The sequence below is a fragment of the Drosophila takahashii genome, chromosome X (assembly GCF_030179915.1).
Source record: "Drosophila takahashii strain IR98-3 E-12201 chromosome X, DtakHiC1v2, whole genome shotgun sequence".
Taxonomy (NCBI): Eukaryota; Metazoa; Arthropoda; class Insecta; order Diptera; family Drosophilidae; genus Drosophila; species Drosophila takahashii.
The window spans coordinates 19,729,577-19,756,233 of NC_091683.1; the positions used below are offsets into that span (position 1 = coordinate 19,729,577).

Consider the following 26,657-nt stretch of genomic DNA (forward strand, 5'->3'; position numbering starts at 1 on the left):
GACTCACTCCTTTTCCATCCTCCTCCTCCACCTCCACCTCAATTTAGACGCACTTTACTTTTTATGCTTTAGAAAATAGAAAACAAAAAAAAAAGAATCATTGAGGATAAAGAAATAACGGAACATGACAGCCTCCTCGGCCGAGCCCCGTAGAAAATTGAGCGTGCAATTTGGCTTTTCTTCTCAATAATTTTCCATTAGACAAGAATACGATCCACGCACAAAAAAAAACACAAGAAAAAGAAAAGCAAAAAATATAGAAAACAATGGAAAGGGGGAAAAATCGAATGCGTTGGCACAAAAAAGGGGCAACCATTGGCCAGGCGGTGTAAATGATGATGGAGGGTTGCTGGGGAATTGGGATGCGGATGCGGATGCGGATGCGGAATGGGGAAGGAGAATCCACGGGGTGGATGACTTGCTCGCACACACTCACCTCTGTCCCCCGTGTCGGCAAGTGTGTGTCCGCATATCTATATATATATATTTATATACACTTATATAGGAACGGCGACGTGGCCGACGACGACGACGACACTTCTGGTTCAGTGAAGCATAAGAAATTCTCGAATGAATCGCTCTGTTGACGCTTGAGTAGACTTGAAGCGATAAGCGGTTTTTGTCCCATATACAAAAATATATCTAGTCGCGATTCAGCCTTTGTCTGCCCGGCCGTCGCCCCTTTTTCCGGGCGCCCCTGGCAACGCCCCCATCCTCCCGCCCATCAATCTGGTGCAGCCATTCAAACAATAACTTTAAGCTTAGGCGAGAATTTCCGATTTGCTTGGGCAAATTTCAATCATTCTGCAGTTAGCCCAGCAAAAGAAAAAAGGGTTTTCCGACTTTATTACATTTCTAATATATTTTTACACAATAAATTACACAAAAATATTTCATGGTATATAAATCTGCGACTGCTAATTGGGTTTTTTCAAATTTTATGGCATTAGACAATTAGTTTAAACTTTAAGGTTACATTTTTCAGTCCACCCTGCGTATACGTGATTGCTCATACGCCCCGTTGCCGCCGCCTTGAGCATTAAACCAACCCCAAACCCCCTCCCCCTCCCCAGATGTCTGTCCTAATGGAATTAATCAAATGTCATGCTGATGTCGCACAAATGTAAAAATTTCCTCCGGCGGTTGGCGACATTGCTGGCTTGGAGCTCCTGTTCATTGGCACTAGTGTCAGATGTTTAAAGTTTCGGACAGCGAAGCCGCCGCATAACTAGTTAACAAGCATTTGCCGCAGGCCGTCGCAGGCGATTGCAGGACGACGATACAAGGACGACGATGCCCATTAAATTGTTGATCTTGGGCAGGCGACAGCATCTGTTCAATACCGCAGGCGACACAGAGAAGGCAGCATATACACACATTCGCACATATGGTCCATGGACTCGCAGGACCCATTTTTGGTGTCGTGATTCTTTTCGCCCCTGGGGCAACATGTGTCTCTGTCGCTGTGTCCTGCCATCCTGCTATCCTGCCATCCTGCTGTCCTGCCATCCCGGGCGGACTAAATCTGAAACCAATTTGCTTACCGTCCCCGCCGCCTGCCGCTGCATTCTATTTCAGCGCCGCCATTGCCACTCAATTTGAATTATGGGCACGGGTCAAAGCTACATATGTATTTCGTATACGGAAAATGTGATATCGTCGTCCCCCGAGGCTCATCGCGATTCCATCGACTCGAGCGCAGAGGAAAATATATAGGTACATATATACCCGTTGTACTATTTCCGTATACTTTTTGTTTATTGTTAGGTCGTTTGGACAATTATAACCACGCTTTTTTCTTAATAAGGTTTATATTTGACCATCCGAAAGCAGTTATTTATTGATTTATTTATTTTTGTTGGTCAAAAAATAAGAATAATATTCGCAGCCTCCCTGAATTTTAAATAAAGGGTCATGAATGACAATATAATTATTTCCAAAGTAAAAACTTTAAACATAATATTAGCATCGAAGTTATATTTTAAGACTTTTTTTAAAACATTGCTATATAATAGGAAAAAAATTGCAATTTATTATTTAATTTGTATGATGCTGAAATAAAATATATTTTAATCATTTCATGAATATTTACATACATAAAACTGGCAATCCTTTGTGATTTTAATCGGATTTACTCGACTTGTCTAAAAAATTTCAATGAGAAGTGAGGTAGAGGAAAACCTAAAACATATATTTTTAAACAGGGCAGGCCCAAAGGTTTTCGCAATCTCAATCTCGGCCATGTGTGTTTTCTTGACCTTGGCACCCAGCTCCTTCTAGCCCCATCCAAAAATGCCGCCTAGAAACTTTCTCCCCCTCCCCCTTTTACTTTCCCCGCACTTTCGCCACACGCGACTCACCACGATGGCGTTGAAAATAATTACACTTGCTGATTTATTGAGTGTCGTGTGGTGCGGCGGGGCAAGGGAAATGGGAAATTGTGAAAATGTGAAAATGGAGGAAAAACGCCTTGCACTGCCCGGATGTTGTTAATGAGGCACGACATTGGCTGGGATTGCTCGGATTGGATTGCACTGGCCACGTCATATTATAAGCGCCCCAAGGTTGAGTGGGGTCAAGTGATTAGACCCACTCCCGCGACCTGGCAGTGAGTAATTGCGCTTGTTCGGGGGAAAAGGAAAAGAAACTGGGAACTGGAGTCTCTTCCCCCATTTTCCCAGTATCGCTGCGGAAATGCAATCCACCCCAATTCGATTACATGCTGTGATGGTGGAGTTAAAACCTATTTATTCATGTAGGGGACTCGCTTAAAGGTTACACTACAGCTACTATGGTTTCTAAACGACTTATTTGTATTCAATGTAGATGTAGATTAAATTAAAGAAAAACTACATATTGGGCAATAATTGTCTTCAAAAATAAAGAACTAAAGATTGCTTTGTTTTAGCAAAAAAAAACAGGATTTTTTTTTTTTTTGGAAATTTGGGATTTTAGTTTTTGACAAAAATTGGAATTTTTTCTTTCCGTTTTTTTCCTGTAACTTGGCCAAAAATGGACCTACACCAAAAACACGTACTGTTTAGAATAGATAACAAAATTTTCAATAAATCCAGAACACTTTCCGTGTGATTTGGAAAATATAAAATTTTCGCCAATTTTAAATTTTTTTATAAGGGGTAGCCCATGATTTTTTACGAAAAATGGCAAAAAATAAAATGTCCAGGTTTAAATGCTAATCGATAGGAAATTTAATAACGAGTTCAAAGAGTTATGACAATCCATATTTGGATCAATATTTCTATTGTTACGGTCAAAAAGCTGTTTTTGTTTAAAACATACCTCTTTGTTAAATGCCACTTGAATCACCTTTTCTTCCAGTGCCTTCAGGGCAGCCCAAGGCCAGGAACAGGCACCTATGTAAGACCCATTGATTAGGTCTTGTTTCCCTGAGAGCCCGAATGTAGCCGTTTGATTTGCGGTTAGTCGGAGGCTTAACGATTCCGTGTTCCTGTCGCTGTCGCCGGGGAGCCCGATATGTGTGCCAACAATGATTAGGATGTAATAGACCAGACAATCCTGAAAGGAGTCGCCTGAATTATGTGGCAATGCGGCAGAGGGAGGCAGGATTCTAGAGGCCAGGAAGCGACACTCTCGCCCAGATGAGAATCCGGATGCGGACTTGGGGGCCAGGGTCTCCATTCTCCGGTCTCCGGACTACGGACTCCTGTGCTTTATGGCTTGCGTGCGGCTGGCGCATATTCAAAGGCATCGCTCAAGCGAAAGTGAAATTAATTACTCGACTTCAGCTGAGCTGAGCTGAGTTCGCAGTGGCGCTGCAGGTTGGTCTTAGTCCGGCTGAGTCTCGTTTTGCTTCGCTTCGTTTGACTTGACTTGAGTTGAGTTGAGTTAAGTTAAGTTGGTGTTTCTGCTGCTTCTACTGCTGCTTCCACTGCTGCTTTAGCCGTAATTAATGAAAAAGCCCGGCAGACACAGCACTGCGCCATTTTGATGGCCTCGTTCTCTCGCCTGGGTAGTGTGCCAAAATTTGATTAGTACTCTCGTACTCTCCTCCTCTTTGGATCTCTTGCAGATTCAGAATCCGCAATCGAGAGTTCCCGATCCAGAGGCAAATGCAAAAGCAGCAGCAATGCCGGGTAATGAGTCCACTTCGAGCCCTTTGCTGCGGATCCGATTACTTTTGACCCCTTAAAACTGAAGGAGGTGGCCACCGCCCTCTCATCATCCCCCTTCTTCTCATTAGGCTACAACGAGCCATCTTTTAATTATGGGCCATCGACTCGGGGCGGCTTTAATCAGCGTCAATTGGCAAATACAAAAGCGAAAATTGCAAAATGTGTAAGGGCAAGATAGCGTCGAGAAGAGAAAAAAAAACAGTGGGAAAAGGGGGTGCTAAGGGGAGAGACACAAAAACCTTTTGCTAATTTAATTAAATTACACAATTTTCGCTGTCGCTTTTTGTAGAATAATTGGCAATAAATTGATTAAAGAGTTAATTAAACATGCGGCCATGGCAGTCGGCAGTGGGTCCTGTTCGTCCAAAAAGGGGGCGTAAAGGGTGGGACGTGGGGCGTGGCCAAGCGGATAGATAATTGCAAAGGCATAAAGTGCAGGACCCGACTTGAAAAAGTGTGGGTGTGTTTAAAATGCAATCGAGGTAAATGCACACGAGTGCACCGTAGTAGCAGAAAAAAAACAACAAAACTACAAAAAAAAACGATTACATACATAGAATGCAAAAAGTCAGAAGAAGTTTAAGGAGAAAAATTGGTTATTTAATTTCAAATAAATGCATAATTGTTTAAAAATTTTATGGAACTGCTGACATGTCAGTCTGTTAAGGGGTTTAAAAAGATGATCGTTATCAATGCCTTTTTAACCACACTTAAATAACAATAACATATTTTGTTGAAAGAATAGATTAAATTAAATTATATTTAAAATATCTTACATTTTTCTAAAAATGTTGCTTAACATTGCTTAACAACATTGAACCATATTTATTTACTTTAATGGATGCTAAAAATTTGCTTTAAAGTACCATTTTCAAATATACTCGCATACAAGTTCTCCCACGCATTGATTCGGGAAAAAGAACCTCAGAGTTGGAAAAATTCATTTTTTTTTCCATATTTGAACCTATTTTACAAGCGAACAGATTCTTGGATTGTTATGCAGTCGAAATATTTGAAAAGTGACACTCCTTACTTTTCAAATACTATACTCAAAATATTTCATGAATTTGTTTGAGGGAATTATAAACGTAAAAAGACATACTTTGTTTAGCCCATGAATTGTATGCATTGTTTGATGGTATACATCCCAGAAGGTCTTAGTGCTGACGAACTTTAAAGTTCTTTGATACCTATTCGATTTAATATGATATATTATACTTGATTTATTAATCGAAAAATATAAAATATATTTAGCAATATTCTAACCTCTGTTCCATCTCCATCTCTTACCCTCCAGCTAAGGGAAACATGCCGCTGGCGTTGCAGGAGTTGCAGCTCGTGTCCGCTGGCACGCCCCCGCCCCACTAGAGGTTGAGCCCATTCGATTGGCGGCGGGGAATCCGGCAGCGGAATCGGCTGCATCATGGCCGCCCAGCCATTGAGCAGCACATCGGCGGCAACATCTGCGGCAACAACGGGAGCAACAACCGTGGCAACCGGTTCGGCCGGAGCCACAACGGCGACCCTGGCCGCTTCCACATCGACGGCAGCCTCATCCGCATCGGGAGCATCCGCGGGAGCCACGTGGATGCAGCAACACCACTCCCAACTGGTGGCGGATGGGGATCTGGATCTCCAGGCGAACGGCACCGATGCGTCGGCGGGCGTTGAGGGCCCCACAATGCCGGCCGGCTACTTGCCGCTCTACGAGGATGTGGAAACGGCGGCGGAGGACGCCGGCTATGCGCTGATCGACGACATCAGCGAGTGGCTCTTGGGTGGTTCGGTGGGCAGTGGTGGTGGTGGTGGTGGTGGTGGGGCAGGGAACAGTACGACCTTGGCGGTGACAGCCGGTGGAGGCGCCAACGAAACGCTGGGCTGGCTGGAAGTGCTGAATAGCACGCTGCCGAGTTCCCACCGCAGTGGCGGCCACCACAACACCAGTTCGGAGGTGGAGGCGTCGGCGGAGGAGGCGGCGGAGGGGCGTGGCCGGGGGCGGTACGCCTTGCGCAGCTTTGTGGAGCAACAGCTGGCGACGGGTGGCGAGGGGGCGGCGGGCGGAGCGGCCGGTGGCGGCGGCGGCGATGCTGGCATCGCGCTGATCGACAGCGGCGAGGAGGCGGCACTGGACAACGTGGCGGATGCGGAAACGGACTACGGCCTGCTGGGCGGCTTTGGCTTCGGCGATGCCGAGCTGCTGCAGCGGACGGCGGCGGCGGCCCGGGAAACGCTCAGCAATCGAACGGCGCCGGCCATCACTAGCTACGATGGAGGCGGCTCTGGCGGACTGGCTGGAACCGGAGGAGCCGGGGTCGGCGGAGGAGCAGGAGGAGGAGGCAGATCAGGGGGCAGCACCTTTATGCTGCTGCTCGAAAACTTTAACGATTATTTTCCCAACTACAATGGGAGCACGGTTTCGGGAACAACAACCATTGCGCCGGGGGCGGGAGCGGGCATGGGCGTGGCAATCACCGGGGGAAGGGGCGGCGGCGGCCTGCTGCTCGAGCAGAACCTCACGGGACTGTACCTCGATGGCTACCGGCTCAACTGCACCAACGAGACGCTCGGCCTCAACCTCACCGACTCGTGTGCCGAGCTGAGAGTGGGTGAGTACCAAAGATGCGAAAGATTGCAATAGAAAAAGAAAATAGATAGGAAAATAGGGAAGACATTCAACAACCCTGAAGTAAAGCCAACTCTGCAGAGCTTTCATGTAAATGAACAGCAGAAATTATAGTTCAAAGTTACAAAATCACTTGCAAAATATTTAATATTAAAAAATTAAAATATTAATAGATTAATTTCATATTTATATTTTCGCTTTGACTTTCATACAATATTTTTATTAACTTGAAATATGGTTAAGACGTCCAGTTTTAGTTAATTTGATTACTTGGATCTTAGATTTAATATGAAATTCCTAATAAATAAAAAAGTGTTTTTAACTGCGATGCTTTAAATTTTGTTGCATAAAATAATATTTTTTTGTACTTTATTTTTTTATTAAAGAGAATTATAAAATTAAAGATAAATATATTTATCGGTGCATTTTCTTAATTCTGAAACACCAGTAAAAATCGGACCTTTAAATGTAAAGATTTTAAAGGTACCTCCGATACTTAAGCTTACCGATTATATGATGGTCCCCTTTAGGTTCGGTTATCAAAAATATATTTTTGTTATATTTAATTAACTTCAAAGAGCTTCCATTATGTTTGTAATTTCGTTGAGAAAAAGTACAATTTTAATATTAATATTATGTTGAAAAAGATTAAGAATTCAAATGTATTCCATTTTTAAAATGTATGGAAGTACCTTCTCAAAAATTAATAGAATAAATTTTAATTTTTCTTTTAATAGGTGTTTGCCTTTGTTTGTGCTTGCTATTTCCACCTGGCTTAAACAAACACTTTATTTAGTTTAGTTAGTCAGCCACATTTTCATTAAAGAACGCTGAATTAATAATTGACTTAACGTGCAAGTCGAGGTTGTTTTCATGTAATTGTACTGCAAACTGCAAAGGGGACTTTGGCTTGGGAATTGGGTTTGCAACGGAACAGCCTGCGGATGAGAATGAAAATGAAACCGCATAAACATGAACACGAACACGAACATCACGGAATGCCCGATTGTCTGACTCTTATCTTACCTTTTTAGTGGACCACAACTACTGGGCGCTCATCCTGATTCTGTTCCCCATCCTGACCCTCTTCGGCAACATCCTGGTCATCCTGTCCGTGTGCCGCGAGCGCTCGCTGCAGACAGTCACAAATTATTTTATAGTCTCGTTGGCCATCGCCGATCTCCTGGTCGCCGTGGTCGTGATGCCATTTGCTGTCTATTTTCTGGTAAGTTACCACCACCCTAAACCACTTTTCTATTCTCTATTCCATGCATACGTATTACGTATGTTTTATGGCCAGCAAATTTCAGGGGGGGATTGCCTGCAGGGGCGTCAAAATCAAAATGGCCAAATGCAAAATTACCAACCATTTCCGTTTAATTTTATCAAGTGTTGGGTCATATAATAAATAAACACGCTCATAAATACCAATCAGGCTGGAGCCAGGCGGAGTTCCCCACTCTTTTGAGGAGGGTTACTGGGGTCAGGAGCCAGGAGGGGCGTAGCTTTTAAGTAAATTGAGGCCATTCAAGCAATAACATTCAATTTTTGGCGATGCCGGCATATAAATCAATGTGTTTCCTGAGCAACTGTTTAAGGCAGACTAAGCGAAAACGAGAAAGGAGCTAAAAACAGTGGGAATGTTAGGGGAATAAGAAATTGCACATGAAAAAACACTTGTAAAAAAAAGTATTATATAAAAAAATAAAGTTTTTACTTTTTAAACTGCAAAAAAATAAAAAACCTATGGTACTAAACAATTATTGCATAAATAGTTGACAGAAGTTTAACATCCTACACCCAAAAAAACTTGATATGAAACGATGATCTATTTAATATTAAGTGGTAACAAATTTGACTTGATATGTGGCATCTCAATTCGATAAGCTCGAATTTTAAATGTGCTTTTATCGCTTTTACTCATGTAATTTAAGTCGCCTTATTGCTTCTTTCAATCAATTTTGAATTCAGAGAATCTCCGAATGATTTTTTTAGTATTGCATGGTAAAAACGATATGCTTATAAATACGGGATACCATGCGATTATCGATACTTAAATTTCCCTTAATGCTGAAAGATTAAAGCCCATTTTAGTCTTAAAAATTTCACTTTTAAATCTTTAAGTATATCCTTATAAGTAGTTAGTTGGTCCGCTGAGAGATCTTCAAATTTTGCGACTGTAAGTCAGACGGTGGCAGACAAACTCCCGTCTTGGCCGACTGACTGCCTTTGACTTAAGCCGACGTAGCTGTCATTCCGAATGATTGATTGTTCGATTGACTGACTCACTGACTGACAGACTGTCTAGCCAACTGCCCTCTCCCGCTGGGAATATGGCCAGGACTACAAGGACCACCAGGACGCACTAACTGACTGACAGATTGATGGAAGTGAATCCCATTCCCATTCCCATTTCCATTCCCTTTGTAAAAGCACTGGACTCGTTTCCGGCCTTGTCCACTTGGGTGTCTCATCAGTATTCGGATTGCGGTCCCGGATCCACAGAAATTTGGTTGGATTCGTGGACTATAGACTATGGACCGGCACAGAGATCGCCTTTAAAGGACTGGGCCTTCTTAATTGGTTGCAAGCCACGCTTGTCACGGCTGCCACAATTAATTGCATGTTTATTTCATCGCTGGCAAATTATACTGAATACTGAATACACAGGAACACAAAATTAAACTTTGTGAAATTTCCACGAACCATTTCAAGTTTTCCATGATATTTGGGTGCTCCTGAGTATAAGTCCCATACAAAATTATTTTCCATCACCTACAGGTTCCGCGGTATACCTAAGAATACAAAAAACCGATGTTTTCCGACATTTTGAATTACGTGGCCAATATAAGTGGACTTACCTTTATTATTTTCGGTAGGACCTACTCTCAATACATCACGGCACTACTAAAAAATAGTCTTAATCGTGAAGCATTGCCCATGTCTTTGGAATTCGACGCCAAAGTTGAAACTCCCAAAATTTTCAAAATTTGTGAGATGAAAAAACATTTCTGAGAATTAAATTTTGAATGGAACTAATTTTAAATATTCATTGAATCGATTGTTTATTGTATTCTTTAATTTCGGTTTTTAAGCGTTTTCATGAGGACATTTTATTGGATTTATTAAACAAATAAAACCGCTTTTTTGATTTTATTATCTACTCCTATTTGCTGTCAAATTTCAAATAAGTCAAGGCAACCTATAGAATGCGAGTAAATATGTATCTTTTTATATATAATATAAATTTACATTTATATTAAATAAAAAGGTCTTCCGAACATAATATTTTTAAGACAGCTTAGTAGCCAGCGATAATCCTTACATATTTAAGTTCAGTCAAAAAGAAAAAATGGCCCCAAAAGACTCGTGTAAGTCATCTCCAAACAATTTTTGCTATGTTTGCGGATTATTTATTTCAATTAAAAGAAGAAGACCAATTAACCAAACAATATGCAGGAATTACAAGATTGTATTCAACATGGAAATACAAAATCAAGATAAAACGTGGGTACCCAAGTCATGCTGTGACAAATGCAGACTTGATATGGAAGCAACACGCAAAAATATTAGGCAGATGCCATTTTCAAGACCTTCAATATGGATAGAACCAAAAGACCACATCACAGACTGCTTCTTTTGCTTGACCAACATTAACGGTTTCAATGAAAGTTCGAAAGACTCCATTATTTATCATGGATTTATCATTCACTTGCCTCATCCTGTTTCTGTATTTCTATATTAGATCGAAAATAAAATAAGATATATTAGTAAACTAAAAAAATAATTAAATGTTCTTACTATTGACTTAAAAATAAGAGGTTTTGCATTTCCTTTTTTTTCTGAGCCCTGAACTTGAAGATTCCCTTAATAATCCCCAGCAGTAATCAGCCAACATTGATGGACTCCACTTTCCTTGGTACCTCTTTTCTATGGTAGCGATTTTATATATTATATATAAAAAGATACATATTTACTCGCATTCTATGGGTTGCCTTGACTTATTTGAAATTTGACAGCAAATAGGAGTAGATAATAAAATCAAAAAAGCGGTTTTATTTGTTTAATAAATCCAATAAAATGTCCTCATGAAAACTCTTAAAAACCGAAATTAAAGAATACAATAAACAATCGATTCATTGAATATTTAAAATTAGTTCCATTCAAAATTTAATTCTCAGAAATGTTTTTTCATCTCACAAATTTTGAAAATTTTGGGAGTTTCAACTTTGGCGTCGAATTCCAAAGACATGGGCAATGCTTCACGATTAAGACTATTTTTTAGTAGTGCCGTGATGTATTGAGAGTAGGTCCTACCGAAAATAATAAAGGTAAGTCCACTTATATTGGCCGCGTAATTCAAAATGTCGGAAAACATCGGTTTTTTGTATTCTTAGGTATACCGCGGAACCTGTAGGTGATGGAAAATAATTTTGTATGGGACTTTTACTCAGGAGCACCCAAATATCATGGAAAACTTGAAATGGTTCCTGGAAATTTTTGGCTGTGTACCTGTGATACCGAATACCGAATACAGAAATTTGCATTGCAATATGAAAACCCGCTCGCAAGTCAAATGAAATTAACAACAGTGACAGCGGGGGGCGTGGCGCAATAACAAATGTGCAAACTTGTCACACAAATGAGAACAAGAAGCTCGGCGACAGAATAATTGAATGTTTGTTCAAATATTTATTTGTATTGTGCTCTGGTATATTTTTTACCCGCTTGTTTTGCCCTCTTGATGAAGATTGACTGACCGGGGAGTATGGAAAAAAAAAACGTAATTAATATGGCTGCATAACTACACAACAAGTGAAAACAAATTGCAATTTATAAAAAGAAAAAAATAGTTCCGAAAACTTGGGCTCGTCCGGGAGTTGAACCCGGGACCTCTCGCACCCGAAGCGAGAATCATACCCCTAGACCAACGAGCCGCTTGAAGGACGGCCTGCCAAACTGACCCCAAAAAGAGGGAGAAGGAGACAGGAAATCGGAGAGGGAGCGAGATAGCCACTACTCGGATTGGCGATGTTTTTTAGCCCACTTAACTGCATCATCAAATCAAATCGATGCGGATTAAATGTCGCTTGTGTTTGGCCAGCAAATTAAAGGCCGCCTTCCTTGGACTTTGTTGTTGACTTTCTAATGACGCACGCCCACTGAAAATCACAGCAAATTAACTTGTCATTAAGTGCATCAGTCAGTTCACCTGTGCAAGTGTCGGCTTTTAATTACCCATTCACCGATTTACCCATTTACCCGTACCCTTACAAATTACCATTCAACCGCCCACCGCCCACTTGTCAGCTGCAGATGACGGCGTCGATTTGAAACTTTCGCCGGCGAAAGTGATTTGAAACCCGAGATTTTGCGCACAATTTATGCTGCGGTCTCTTTCTTTCTGGCGAGATCTCTAGTCGCCCGTCTCTCTCTAATTCATGACTGCCTTTGTCTTCGCTTTTTGCCTTAAATAAAACATTAAATTCAGTGGATATTTTATTATCAAAGAAAAGTTGTTTTTAATATTTTTCAAAATCCTACAATATTAGTTTGTTTTTGTATAAAATTTATTTTATTTATTCCCTTATGGTTACCAATTTTCCGATTGAAACAAATGCATACTTTTTGGCGGGTTTTTTATGGCAATTTTTGGTATTTTTTTAAGGGGTATGATTTACAAAATAAAGATCATTTAATTTATATTTTATAAAAAATATATGATGAATATAACTATTTCCAAAATACTTATAAATAAGGCTTTTATCTACGATCGCCACCAGACCACCAAACAACTAAGTATTATTAATTTCAAGTCCTGGCGGTTTTCCAAGGGCTACACACACATACTCATACGCAATGAAATACGCACCCCCCATCCACACACCCAAACACCCACACCCACTCAGATTCGCACGCGGACACACATGAAAATTGATTTAGTTAAGAGGATTTGCGTCAACAACAGCACAATAAGTGGGCAGTAACACGGTCCAGTGCGATGTGGAGGAAATGGGAAATGCGAGTGGGTGGGTCAGGGCGATAGGGTGAAGGGGCGAATGGGGGGTGGCGATTGGGGGGTGGCTGCTGGCGATTGCTGGCTGAAGGTAAAGAAGATTGGGAGCTCTCTGCGCTCTTTGTGTGCGTTGGCATTTGTGCCGGATAGCACTTAACTCATAAAAATGTGCGCAACAAAGGTTGAGGTAGTGACCCAACCCCCTGTGAACCCCTACAACCCCCTATCCTCTCACCCCCTACAACCCCCCACCGAAAAAGTGAAGCAACAAGAGAGCCTGGGGCGAAACGAACGAGATGCCAACAATGGAGAATTATTGCTTATGACACAAGCCAGCGGACAAACAAGCAGCAGGAGGAGGCGTTTCGTTCTGTCCTGTCAGCGGTGGGCGTGGCAGGACATATACACGCACACACGCCCATTTAGATGCGCTGCTCCCACGGATCCCGATGCTGATGCTCTGATGTTCTTTGGCCACCGTACATGGGAACATGGCTCGTTTTAACTCGCGGCTTAAACAAATATACAAACATGTTTGCCTGCCCCGCTACGTGCGTGTGTATGGGTGTCCTATGTGTGTGTGTGTGTCTGTGGGCCAGTGCTTTTCTATTTTAAGTGGTTGTATATGTCAGTTGAAAGCTTTTGTTGACATTCAAGTGGTCATTGAAAGTGTAAAAGCGTGCACACTGGACTGAATGGCTGAGGGGTGGGGTTGCTGCCTCTGCTGGGGTGACAAAAAACACGCTAACTGAAAGAAAATATCACCGGAAATGGTGATCAACGCGGTAGAAAAAAGGATGTTGGGGCATTCGTATATGTTCATAAAAGTTTTCACCTAAGAAACCCACTCCAAAGATTCCAGAATCGAAAAACCTCGAATCCATGATCACGGGTATTTTTTCCCTGTGTAGGATCCTTCCAAGTCAAAATAGCCCTCGTCTGGGAGCACTAATCTTATCAGAGCTGTGTTTGCTTTTTGTCTGGGAATGGGAAAGACAATGGGAATGGAAGGATTTCTCCGTTTCCTTTCCTAATGTTCCTTTTTTTGCTCCCTCTGGATGTTTTTCAGCCGTTGTTAATTGCTTTTGTATGCAGCTTGGGCAATGCTTTCTGGCTGACTTTTGCAGAAATGGGCCAGGACGGCCGGGATTAGAAGGGGGAATGCGAATGGGGATCGGAGAATAACACAGAGCATCCCGGGGAGCAAATGCAATGGAGGCAGTAGTGCTCTAATCAGCGCTTAACATTTCCCCCGGCAAGATTACTATTTTGGGATAATTTGGATAATAAAAAAAGAGTCAATTAAAAAATGCTCGCTTATTTGTTTTAATGAAATATTGAATTAAATATATTTGAATATTTATTTCATGAGTAACGTAAAAATCATAATTAAATGCAAGGGATTTTACACCCTGTAGGGATAGTTAATATATAGCCTACCTCGTATGCAGCTCCACTTGCTTACTTGGGACTTACGTATACTGAAATGTATTTCCTCTGGCCCACGTAGCGTATGAGCGACGTCAAGTGCTCGGAAAACAGCCTTTAATGGCAATTGTCAATCGTTCAGGTCGGGATTGCCCTCGTCCTTGCGTCCTTGGATCCCTGGGTCCTGGGGTCTTTTGGTCCTTTGGTCCTTGCGCATCGCACTCACTTGAGAGGACCGTAAAGAGGCAACAGAAATTGCCATAAGTTCATGGCAAAAATAAATAATCTGATTAATGTACACTCACAATCACAATCACAGACTTACGCACACGCACACACACACACTCACTCGACCACTTGAACCACTTGAAACGGAGGCCAAAGGAATGGGAGTCACTGTGAAAGGACCCCCGGAAAGGACTCGCAGCGAATCCTGCCAAATGTCAGGCTCCTCGGTTGGTGAGAGTGGAAAAGTATCTGGCATCCGGATATGCGGCGACGATAACGGTACTTAATCAGCCTTTGACCCAGAAAACGGCTGCTTAGGAAAAATGGGGAAAAGAGGCGGTCATGTCGATGAAAATCACACTCGGGCACAGTGATTTTCGGTTTCCAATTGTGTGTGTAGAGATAAAATAATGTATAAATTTTCCACGGATCTATTCGATTGTTTATCTTAACATATTATGGATAGTTATTTCGTTTTTATAGACTTCTAAAATACTTAAATCTATAAAATTTATAAAAACTTTTCACACAATCGATATGAAACGTAGATCGATTTTACATTATGTAATATCAATTTTAACTTGATATGCGGCCCCGTGAGTTTAATATGATCGAAATGAGTATTTCATATTAAAACGATATGTGTATTGCATTACCTGAAATTTACATGTGCATATCGATTTTACGACGACATGCTTTTTTTTGTGTGTAGACAAAAAAAGAACAGGAATGTAGCTTTCATGGGATAACGGAAGTAAAATTCCACATTTGCACTCACATATTTAGCCCGAAAAATGTTTACCCATGCTGCCTCACAAAAAACCTCCGACCACTTAAACCACAGTTTTTATTCAAATTGCATAAACATGTGACATGTGTTTTTCTCTCTCTTTCTCTATGAAACGTGTTCAACCGAAAATAGAAAAAATAAAACATAAGCCACACACGTTGGAAACACAAACACAAACACAAAAGCCAAGAATGCAGTTCGGTTAGGAATGGCCCCATATATAAGCAGAAATCTGGCCATTTTACCATTTTACCAATTTACATTTTGTTATCCAGTGTAATCATATTTGGTGCGTAGCCGAAAAATAAATAGAGTTGTGGCAGTGACAGGCCAAGTGTCGTCAACCTCTCCTTCACTTTCAGAATTCGACTTGTTTTTCTGGCACTTTTATTATGCATGCTTTTGATAATTGGATCGAATGAGACTTTGAGGGGGAAGGAATCCTCTCCCCACAGGTGTCGGGTAAAAGTTGTTCGACCCACCGTTGCAACTTTAAACTCGCCCTGCAATGATTCTCAACATTTTCCGGAAAGTGCGGCAGATGGGGGCAACATTTATGACTCCGGCAACAGCAAAAATAAAACTGCAAACAAGCTTGTAGTGGGCGTGGTCCTGGCCCTCCCCCTGTTCCTTTTCCTGCTGCTTCTCTTGCTCACCTGGCAACCTGGCCACCCGGGGCCAGAAACTGCCAAACTACACAAAAACTGTTTCCATGTGGCAGGCAATAAAAAGAGTTTTCCGCAACTTGTTCCTGCCCAGGCCAGGCAAAAACAAAAAGTGAAAAACGGGCGAAATGGGGGGAAAAGGCAAAAGCGAAGTGAAGTGGAAGGTGGAAAGTGGAAAATGGGTGGCATTTCAGTCCGGATGAGGAGACGAGCTGAGTTGGTGGGCGTAAAGTTTTTTAATTTTAATGGCCATTTAAAAGGTTGCAGGCAAATGCTTGGCCCGGCTTAAGTGCCGCTCATCGGAGGAGGTGACGTCGGGTTGAGGTCCATGTCCATGTCCATGTCCATTCGGTTCATTACTGGCCCATTCCCACGGGAGGCACAACGAGCCTCCATGTCCTGTCAGCCGGGGGATCTGCAGCCAAATCCACATCAACATCCACATCCGCATCCCAACGTGGCCCACTCATTTGGGCCGCTGCCAAGACTCGAAAACTGAAAGCCGAAAGCCTTTTCCCTGCATTCCGGCCAGCCACTTGAACGGAAAATAGTGAGTGGTCGACGGCGATGCTGTCAAAGTGCCTGCAAGTGGCTGAGCAAACAAGCGGCACCCAAAAAGCGACTTCGACCTAGGGATGCATATTAAATATCGAAAGAAATATCGCACCTATATACCAATTATACATCTTTTGATACCTACTTTCTTTTCATAATTTGTAAAAATTATAAGCACACACAAAAAAAAGCACGTCGCCGTAAAATCGATAAGTCCAGGTAATTTTCTGGTTATTCCTACTCATATCGTTTTTACCTGAAATATTCATAAAATTTACATTAAATAATATCATTTTGCCGAATTCTCTCTCTCGGAGATTCTCTAACTTCGAAAAAGAGCGCAAGAATCAATATGGCGAGCAAAATGACATGAGTGGAAGGGAGAAAGACGTATTCGAAATTCGAACTGACGTACTTCAAGCATGTTTTCTCGCTCGCACTAGAATAAGTTTTGGTCAGGAATAATACAAATTTTCGTTCTTACATTTTCGATCATATCACATTTACCTGGCCCCATATCAAGTTAAAAATGATCTTAAAAAAGGTCAAATTGACCTACGATTCATATCGATTTTTTTTTGGGTGCATTTGAACTTATTTTAATATCCAAAAGAAAATGTTCATTAATGAAATTTCAAAAATCAAAAAGAAATTAGATATTTATTTAATATCCTTTGGGTCTTGTAAATGTCCAAAGAATTATGAAAATAATATAACAATAATAAATAATTATAAATATATCTTATATATATTTCACCAAAAACCATTTTTCAATAATAAAAAACTAAATATATAAACAAAATAGACTGTTTTTGTGGAAAGAAAGAACGATTTTTTTATTACTATAAAATTGTATGATATGTGCTGAATATATATATATTATTTTGAGAATTACCAACAGAACTTTTATTTCAAGAAAGATCAACTTGTAAGGATCGAGAAATATAAATTTATAAGAAATAAGATTAGGAAACTTTATGAAGAGTTAGACAGAATATCGCTTCTGGAATAGATCCAATTCGGCCATCGCTAGTTGGTCTTGAGTCTGGTTGTTTATGCGATGCCTGCAGAATGCAGACTGCAGACTGCAGTGACCCCCAGCACCAGTCAACATCCTCCTTTGGCTGCAGAAACAATTTGTTGACTAAGCCAACTTGAATGCGCCCGAAAGCAGGCAACGCTTTGTTCCCAGCACTCGGCAGTTGTCTGTATTGGTGGATTTTGGATGTGTGCGTATGTGTGTGTGTGTGCTTATAAATCCTTGTCAGGCAGCGAACCACACTGAACCGCAGGCCGCACATCAATTCAAATAAATAATCTAACAGCATGAAATCGGCCGAAGGCAAGAACTTTTCAGCTGCTCAGTTGGATGAGTGGATGGGTCGGCTAAATGGTGGCTATAAAAAATATGGTCTGCAATCCTTCTCCTTCTCCACTTTCACTGCTAAATCCGATCCGAATCCGACCTCTCCCCTTCCTGTCGCCGGTTTCACTCGCCCATCTCTCCATCAGCTCCATCATCTCCGGCACGCATGCGAGTTAAAGCGCGCACTTCCGGCCGGATTCAAGACCACGGACCGCAGATTTCGGTTTCTGGTCGCATTTTCCGTTCCGTTCCGCTCCGCACCCAGCGTTGCTTGAATAATTAACACAGATTTTGATTTGGCCCCTCAGTCCCACGATCCCACAATCCCAATCCCCACAACCAGAACCAGAACCAGTGGAAAATCCCATTCCAATAACGAAAAGGCCAAGATTCAATCAGCGAACGGAACACGATTCCCGGATGTCTTCTTCTTCTTCGTCGCCAGGATAGCGAAAGTATTTTATTACCATTTTCATGCCGAGATGGCTATATGGCTATATAAATATCCAATATCCCAGGCGAAAGTATGCCGCCAAGGGGCATGAAAAAAATGTCATCTTAAAACCGAATTTCCCTCGACGCTAATGACAACTAATTTGTTGCAACAACAAACATGGGAGGGCAAAGGAAATCTCTTGAAACGCACACATGTCTGTCTGTCTGTCGATATGTCTGTGTATGTACAAAGTATGTGTGTATATTGTAGGTACATATAAGCCATATAATATGTACAAATATGCACCAACTTGGCCTTCGGGGGCGAGTCCGAGGCTATTAAAAATGGCGCACAAAAACGCTAAAATTGTTACGACAACGATGGCGGGAAAGAGATGGCGACACCGGAAGTGTGCGAGGGGGAGAAAGAGAGAGAGAGAGAGACATCTATATACATACACGTCGTATACCCAGGCAGACAATAAACTTAATAAATAAGTCAATTAATTGCCCTGAGCTTCTCATAGGGCCAGGACCCGGGCCAGAAGCAACAGCATCAAGTGCCAGGCACTTGGCTAAAAGCCCTCCCTCTTTTCCCCTACTCTCACCCACTTTTCCCCCAGTGTATTCACTCCATGGGTATGCGTGTGTATGTGTCTATTACGGCAGCCAGTTCAATTAACATTGTCTGGCTGCGTGGCATAAGAAAATGTACGCGAAACTCGTTTAATAGTCGCCAGCTCCTTGGCTTTGACACTGTCGAGGTTACGGTAACTTTATTACCAACGCTGCCAAATTATCTACGGCTGCTGCACTCCACTGGGCAAAAATAGTAGGCAGAAGCAACCGAAAAAAAAAGAAAATAAAACGTTTACTTAAAAATATTCAAATTATATATTTGCTAATTTTTGAAACCCAAAATAAGGTTATTAAAATTAAAGATTTAAAAAGAATTTTTAAGTTACATATTTAGTATTTAGATATGCCGTCGTCAACGCTACTGGCGCCATCTAGCGGCTGTTTCCATTTTTGCCCAAAACTTTTCATTAGATTGCCCGATTTTAAAATTTTCTTCTACATTTCGATGGGGATATAATGAATACAACAAAATGAAATTTAATTTTTAGCCATCGTTATTTTTACATAAACATTTAAAAAACATTATAATTGGAAAATTTCGTGGTATAAAGAAAACCAGTTTTTGGTTTCGTGTAACCCAAAATTGGGCTGTAGTTTAAATTGCAGCTGGCGCGTGCAATTAGTGGATGCCCCTGCAGCTGCCATACATATCGCTTTCCAGTGCAGCTCCATTTTCCAGTTTTTCCTCGCTTTATGTACATGAAATATTAAAGCGGAAACGACAGCCAAGCCGCGACTGCAGCATTTGGCAACATAAACAAATTATTTGATGGCTTTTACGCGATTCACCTCCCACATGGCGCCCGACATCCTGCCATTTGAACCCCCTTCCTCTTCTTTTTTTTCAAGGTCCTTGACGTCTTGTTCCTGCGGTTGGTGTCGCCTTCTTTTCGGGGATTTTTGCTGGGTTGCATGGCCGGCCACTAAGTAAACTTTAATGGCGGCCATAAAATAGGCAAAAAGGGGCGCGCCCACACACACACACTCGTGCGTATCCTTGTATATGTGTATTATGCGAGTGGCATAAAACCAAAGACCACGAATAAGGAGCAGAAAAGAAAGGAGCAGGAGCTGGAGCAGGATCAACGGAAAGGAAAGGACGACGGCCAATCCTTAGCAGCATATTTTGCAGCTGCTGTGACATTTTTATGCTAAGCAGTCGCCAAATTATGAAAATTCGTAAAAAGCCAAATGTTATGGCATCCTGCCAGACAGAGATAGATGCACCCGCACGCACACACCTACACCAACACACACACACACACATAGACCACGGAGCCTTGCCAATTTGAGCTTCTTGTTTTTGGCCAGCTTTTCCTCTGGTTTATCGCTTCGCCACTAAACTCGTTGGCTCGCTGACTCGTTTATCATCTCTTTTCCCAAAACAAAAACAGCAACTACTGCCGAGGGGAAAAAGAAAAGCCTGTTAGTTTATAGGGATGGATGGATAAAGCTTGGTTAGTTAGAAAAAATAGTTGTTGTAGCAGCATAAAATTGTCTGTTTTCATTGTTTCCTCATTTTACAAAACTTGAATTTTATACTTTTATTAATCTTTGAATTATCTTTCTTTCTTTATTTATTTCTTTTATTTATTTACCTATTTATTTATGTACCTTTTTATTTATGTACTTTATTTATTTATTTTGCCTTAATTTATTTATTTAATTATTTCTTTCTTTATTATTTATTTATTAACATATGTTTTTTTTTTTAATTATTTGTTAATTTACTATTTATACTCTAGTTTTTTGGCAACAACAAATGGTTTTTTTCTTATATTTATTTGGCAGAACTAGAATTGACAAGTGTTAACTGGCCACAGGTGAAAATGGATAAAGTTTGACATTGAAATAGAGTATAACCCGGATCTAAGTCAGTATTGAGAGACCTGGGGGAATCATCTTGGGGCTCTAATGAGACGATAATGAAGCTGTCCAACCGAAATCGGGTTTTAGCCAATTTTCAAGAGGAAAAGGGTGCGAAGGGTGAGGTGGGGAGTTGGTCTCAAATGGCGAACCCAAATCAGGAAAACTTTCCCTCTCAGCTTGACACTTAACTTGGGGGTCATTGGCAACTATTTCCTGCACCACATAATGTGCACAATTTGTTACGCATGCCCTGCCTGCCACGCCCACTCCGGCCACGCCACCTGCCGCCCACTCCCACTCCTTCCACTCTGCGGTTGCCCAGTGAAGTATCAAAAATCTGTTTGAAGTTGAATTCGCCGGGGCAATCAAAAAATGTTGGCAAGAAGCAGAGCTGACAGAAGCGCTCCTCATTTTTCCCCTTCCAGTTTTTGGGGGGGGCAGAAATGTAGAAAAGGGTTGTCAGTTCCTGTTCGTTTTATTTGGGAAATTTTCTGTGTCTACTTTCGGTTTTATAATTAATTTGAAAAAGCTTTTAATGGCTGGCACGCGTTTTGGCATAGGTCTGGACCCCCATTTTTCAGGGAGAGGAGTCCAGAAACCCTTCAGATGCGAGAGAGGGCAAGTTAAGGGCTCCTAATTGACTTGCCAATGGGAACGGATTGCCGAGGATTGGGCACACCGCTTAATCGGGCCTCCACTTGTCGAGCCACCTAGAAAAAAAATGAAAAACCCTTCAAAAGGGTGGGAAATAATTTACTTTACATACCCTTTGCGGCCCATCAAGAGTAGATCTCCAACGATTGAAATTATTATATACAGAAAAAACTACACGCCGGGATCAAATCTATATGCGCATGGTAAATTTCTAATATTTATATGCAAATCGTTTTTACCATGCAATACCGATTGTTCTCTCTCGGAAATTATCTGACTTTGAACAAGAGAGCGACTTAAATTAAGTGAGTGAGAATAACTAATTCTCTCAAGAGCATATCAAGTAAAAATGAAAACATCATAACATCAAATCGATCATCGTTTCATATCAATGTTTTTTTTGGGTGTAGACTACTTTCTCTAACTATCCTATATTTTTTTAAATATATATACTTTTTCTTTTGAGCTCTGCTTTTGAGTATTTTAGATAGCTAAACTTTTCCGGCGGGCTCAATGACACTTTCATGTTGTCCTGGCTACCTGGCTACCTGTGTCGCCCACGTATTTGCACCGGCAAGTTTTTCCTGCTTCCTGTTCTTTTGCAGGCTTCTCCGATCCGTCGCTGCTGCTGCTCCACTGAACAATTTTGGGGCCACTTTCAATTCACTAACAATTTAAGTGACGCCCGGGGCCGTCAAACTTTTAATAGCCAAAACGAGGAGCAGCAGGACGAAAAGGACGAGGGACGAAGGACCTAAAAGGGAGCTAGAACCTGCAACGTGAAACACGTGCGACACGGCCCGGGGTCTTTTATGGGTCCTGGGCTCACTCCCTCTCTGGATCCTGAGCTGTGGGTCCTGGAAAGATGCATAATTCGTCTTTGTGTATACACGCACATGGTGTTTTCGCTTTTCGCAGTGGGCGAAGCAGTGGGTGGGTGGCAAGGTCAAGGCTCCTGCCACGACTGCTACAAAGTAATTCGTTTCCGCTTCCGCTTCATTACTCTCGCCGCCTCTCGCACCCACCGAAAGCACTTAGAAAAAAAAGAAAATAGAAGGTAAATAAAACACAGCGGTGCAGAGCGAAATGAAATAAATCGAGACTGGTAAATAAAATGCGCAATTGACAGGCATAAAGGAAATGGCAGCGCCACCCACACAAACACACACACCCACTTGCTTACTTATTCGGCTGCAAGGATATTCCGAGGACTCACAGACAGCGATTCAGATTCAGATCCAGACGCATCGTCACCAGCTCCATTCGCTTTCCGCCGCTTCGTCGCCTCACCTGCCAACTGGAAATGCCAATGCCAAATGCTTATAGGCAAATACAAACAAGCAAATATCCACAGTGACTCTCGCAGGCGAGGGGGCGGCTATTAAGGGGGCGGGGCCGGAGTAATGGCTGCTAATTAACGCGTCCTTTGCCGTCGACTTGTTGAGTGGAGCACACGACTCTTTGGCAGTCGTTCGGTCTCAAAGAGAAGACGCAGTCTACTTCAGGGGTTATCCGTTTTCAGTTTTCCGTTTTCCAAGCCCTTGACTTTCCTTTCGAGCATTTTGACCGATGTTCGTTTTAATTAAAAACCTCACTGGTTTGTTGGCGCTTCTGCTTTTGATATTTAATTTAAGAAATATTTACAAAGCATATTCCGCTAAGAGGATAGAGCAAACTATTTCAATAACTTTAAAACTATTCATATACAATTACGCAGCAAAGATATTATATGATTTCCATGTAAAGTTCTTTTATGATTTCGATGTACAGTTTATTATCATAAATATTAGTTTGTTATCTCGAGTTAGGAAGGGCGAACTAGCCTAAAACTAGTTGATTACCAAAGGTTTCAACACTGTTGGCGAGGCTTCAGGAAATTTAGCAAACTGATTAACTTACTATCAACCAGCGGTTGTGTTTGCACAGGAGTCTGATGAAATTTGTAACAAATTCAGGGCGCTGAGACGATTCCCAGTGGATTTTAAGTCGGCTTTTGGCCAAGCCTTTCAGCCAAATCACCACCCCGCAGTGTGTTCCCCTGATTTGTACAAATAGTTACTTGCCTTCCCTCCACTGAAAATGAGGCTAAGCCAAAAAGTACATAGTCGCACACTTGTGAAAATATTTTCCCAATTTTCGGAATAGCCCATTGAAAAGGTACGATTTTTTTTTATAAATAAAAATATTATATACAATTAAATATTGGCTTATAGTTGGATTTACAGTTCATCATTGTTCTTTTCTATTGTGCGATTTATCAATAAAACAACCTAAAAGTATATTTCTTTGCATTGCATATCTTATTTTCCGTTTCTGTGTATTTTAAAATCTAGTTTTTTAGCAATGCATTGTTTTAGACAAAGGTTTTTGCTTTCAAAATAGAAATGGCCATTGAATGGGCAAACAATGGGAATTACTTGAAAGCGAATCTGAGAGTTTTTCTGCGTGTACCTAGGCGCACACTCACACGCACACACACACACCCAAATCGATGTGTGTGGATATCCTTTGCTTTCTCTTCGTATCAGCGTGCAAACTATAAAAACCAGAAGCTCAATTATCAAAATGCTATGTGTGTGTTTGTTTGTTATTTGGTTTGCCTTTGTCTGCGTGTGCTCCCCGTGCGTGTGTGGATGACTGTCCCTGTCCCTGTCTCTCTTCACCATCCTAGTCCCATTTTCCCCATTGTCCTGGTCCATTTCTGTGGATGCGAGCGAGAGGGAGCATCCCGAGCATCTGAAAGCTTTTCCCTTTGGGTTTTTGTGTGTGCGCTCGCCTTTGACTGTGCAAATAGATAAATTTATTTATTTTATGCCCTGCTGCAGGAACCGCACACAAACAACAGGCGGCTGAGACGGCGATAGCATAGAAATTTTCTTTCTATTCCTGCTCTAAAATAAACCAGAAGCCAGAAAAACGAAAAACGAGAAAGAAAAGGGACGCAGGACGCAGGACGAAGGATGAGAGGGATAGCCAGATGCCGGCAGACAACTGACTTTAAATGCCTTTATGCTCACAAAATACATAAATTGAACATTTTCGAGCAAGTCGAAGGGAAAAGGGGCAGAGAGACACTTTCGCTGAATTGGAAATCGCTTTCACAATACCCAAACAGAATAGACTTCGGCCGAAGGAGCGGCAGCCCGACCGAAATGGGTTTGGAAAAATATTAAAAAATTCAATGAAGCTTGCAGCTGAAGGAATGTCGAAGAAAGAATCAAAAGAAACCAATTCCGAGCAAACTTTCCAAGATTAAGCCATAAATAATTCGACAAATGCTACATTTGCTTAAGAAAGGCACCCATTTGGTATAGATAATAAATGGACAGATTGGACTGTTGATGTGCCTGAATTAATTCCACATATCGTGCAATTGAACTGCAATTTTTTGGCAATTAATAAGCTAAACGAAGGTAGTTTGGAAATGCGAGTCTTAGGCAGCATCGAATGTTATGGAAAAAAACAAGAAAATATATTTTCTAAATGAGGTCAGCTACATAAAATCCCTTACTTACTTCCGATTACTTTTGGCGCCTTTGGGGAAGGTTTCAAAAACATTGAGTCTGGATTTTTATGTATATACACACTTATGGTCAATAGCTAAGAATACATTATAAATTATAGTTCAGCTGCAGGCCACCCAAAACCTGGGCGTACGCCTCGTATACGCAATGTGCCTGACAATGGACTCCGACAGGAAGCCAAAGAAAAGCAGTAAAAAAATGTCACATCTTCGAGTATGTAGCATGTGTTAGTGTGTGTGTGGGGGGTGGGGTGGTGTGTTTGGCACAGGATGAGCATTCGTGCGTGTCTCTTTATATCCAAAAGTTTTTGCCACTTTCTTTAGCCGAGCTCAACTTTTGTTATGCTCGCTTAGCTCCGGCTAAGGATACTCCGTCTGAGTCTGCGACTGCCCGGCTATTTTAGTACGCTCCTATGCTGCTTTCGCCTGACTTTCACTTTCACTTCGGTGTGGTTGCGTGTGTACCAATATTTTACACTCCTGGCCGGGGATGAGCTCCGGTTCGAGTTTCAGTTTGTTTGTATAATTTAAGACTAAAACCGATTGGAGAAGAAAAACAAGATAGAAAGCTTTGGTCGATTGAGCCCGACTATGCGATACCCGATACTTATTTGTAATGAAAACAGCCATAGATAAATAAGCAGTAGTTTTAGTATTCTTATTTGAAAAACATTAATATCGAAGTATAGGTCTGGTTTTAGTCTCAACAGATCCTCAGCTCGTGACTTTCCAATCAAGATCACAAATTATACCCCTTTTCACTGGTTAAAGGGAGTGCACACGTGCAGCATGTCAGGTTCAGGGTTCAGTTCAACTCGTAACCGCACCCGCATCCAAAAACATATCCACATATTCACCCAACTGGCCCACTCGGCCTTTTTTATGTGCTTTGTGTGCTACAAATTGTTTGGCTTGGGAAATTCCTGACGTTTTTGTTGAGATTTTTATGGAGTCTCCTTTGGGGCCTGCGGGGTTGGGGTCCTGGGACCTTGGACTGCCGGAGACGTCCATGAAGAGATAGAGTCTAAAACTAATTTGTGGCAACAGGCCGGGAAATGGAAAAATATTGTTATTAATATTCGACAAAGGATGGGCATTCCAATAGAGCACTCGCCCCAGACCCAGAGAGTCGATTAAGTGCCGAACAAATGAAGTGAAAATCCCCCCACCCACTCTCTAATTCACCTTTACCTATTTTCCTGCAGGTAAATGGAGTCTGGGCCCTGCCTGACGTTGTTTGTGATTTCTATATAGCCATGGATGTGATATGCTCTACTTCATCGATATTCAACTTAGTTGCCATCTCCATAGACAGGTGAGTGTTTTTAAAAGCAGACCCCTGGGTATATGATGATTCCTATGTATTTTACGATTCCCACTTCAGATACATCGCTGTGACACAGCCAATAAAGTACGCCAAGCACAAAAATAGCCGCCGCGTTTGCCTTACGATACTGCTGGTTTGGGCCATATCGGCTGCCATCGGTTCGCCGATAGTTTTGGGCCTCAACAACACGCCCAATCGCGAGCCCGATGTGTGCGCCTTCTACAACGCCGACTTTATACTCTACTCCTCGCTGAGCAGCTTCTATATACCCTGCATTATCATGGTGTTTCTCTACTGGAACATTTTCAAGGTGAGTACTGGGGTTGGTAAAACGATCGATAGCCCTCTCGATAATATCGATGGTTTTAAACATTTAAATCGGTAT

The 26,657-nt window shown here is 41.7% G+C and overlaps 1 protein-coding gene and 1 non-coding gene across 2 annotated transcripts in view; one reads left to right on the forward strand and one right to left on the reverse strand.

Moving 5' to 3' along the window:
• Nucleotides 1–4,481: 4,481 nt before the first annotated feature.
• Nucleotides 4,482–26,657, forward strand: part of Dop2R (dopamine D2-like receptor) — a 30,680-nt gene continuing 8,504 nt past the window's right edge. The window contains 6 exon segments of the mRNA XM_044396186.1: nt 4,482–4,502; nt 5,523–5,551; nt 5,553–6,760; nt 7,812–8,002; nt 26,151–26,260; nt 26,330–26,582. Of these exon segments, the coding sequence (XP_044252121.1) occupies nt 4,482–4,502; nt 5,523–5,551; nt 5,553–6,760; nt 7,812–8,002; nt 26,151–26,260; nt 26,330–26,582 (1,812 nt within the window).
• On the reverse strand, nt 11,643–11,714 carry TRNAP-CGG (transfer RNA proline (anticodon CGG)). The gene has a single exon. It is a non-coding gene; the product is annotated as a tRNA-Pro (tRNA).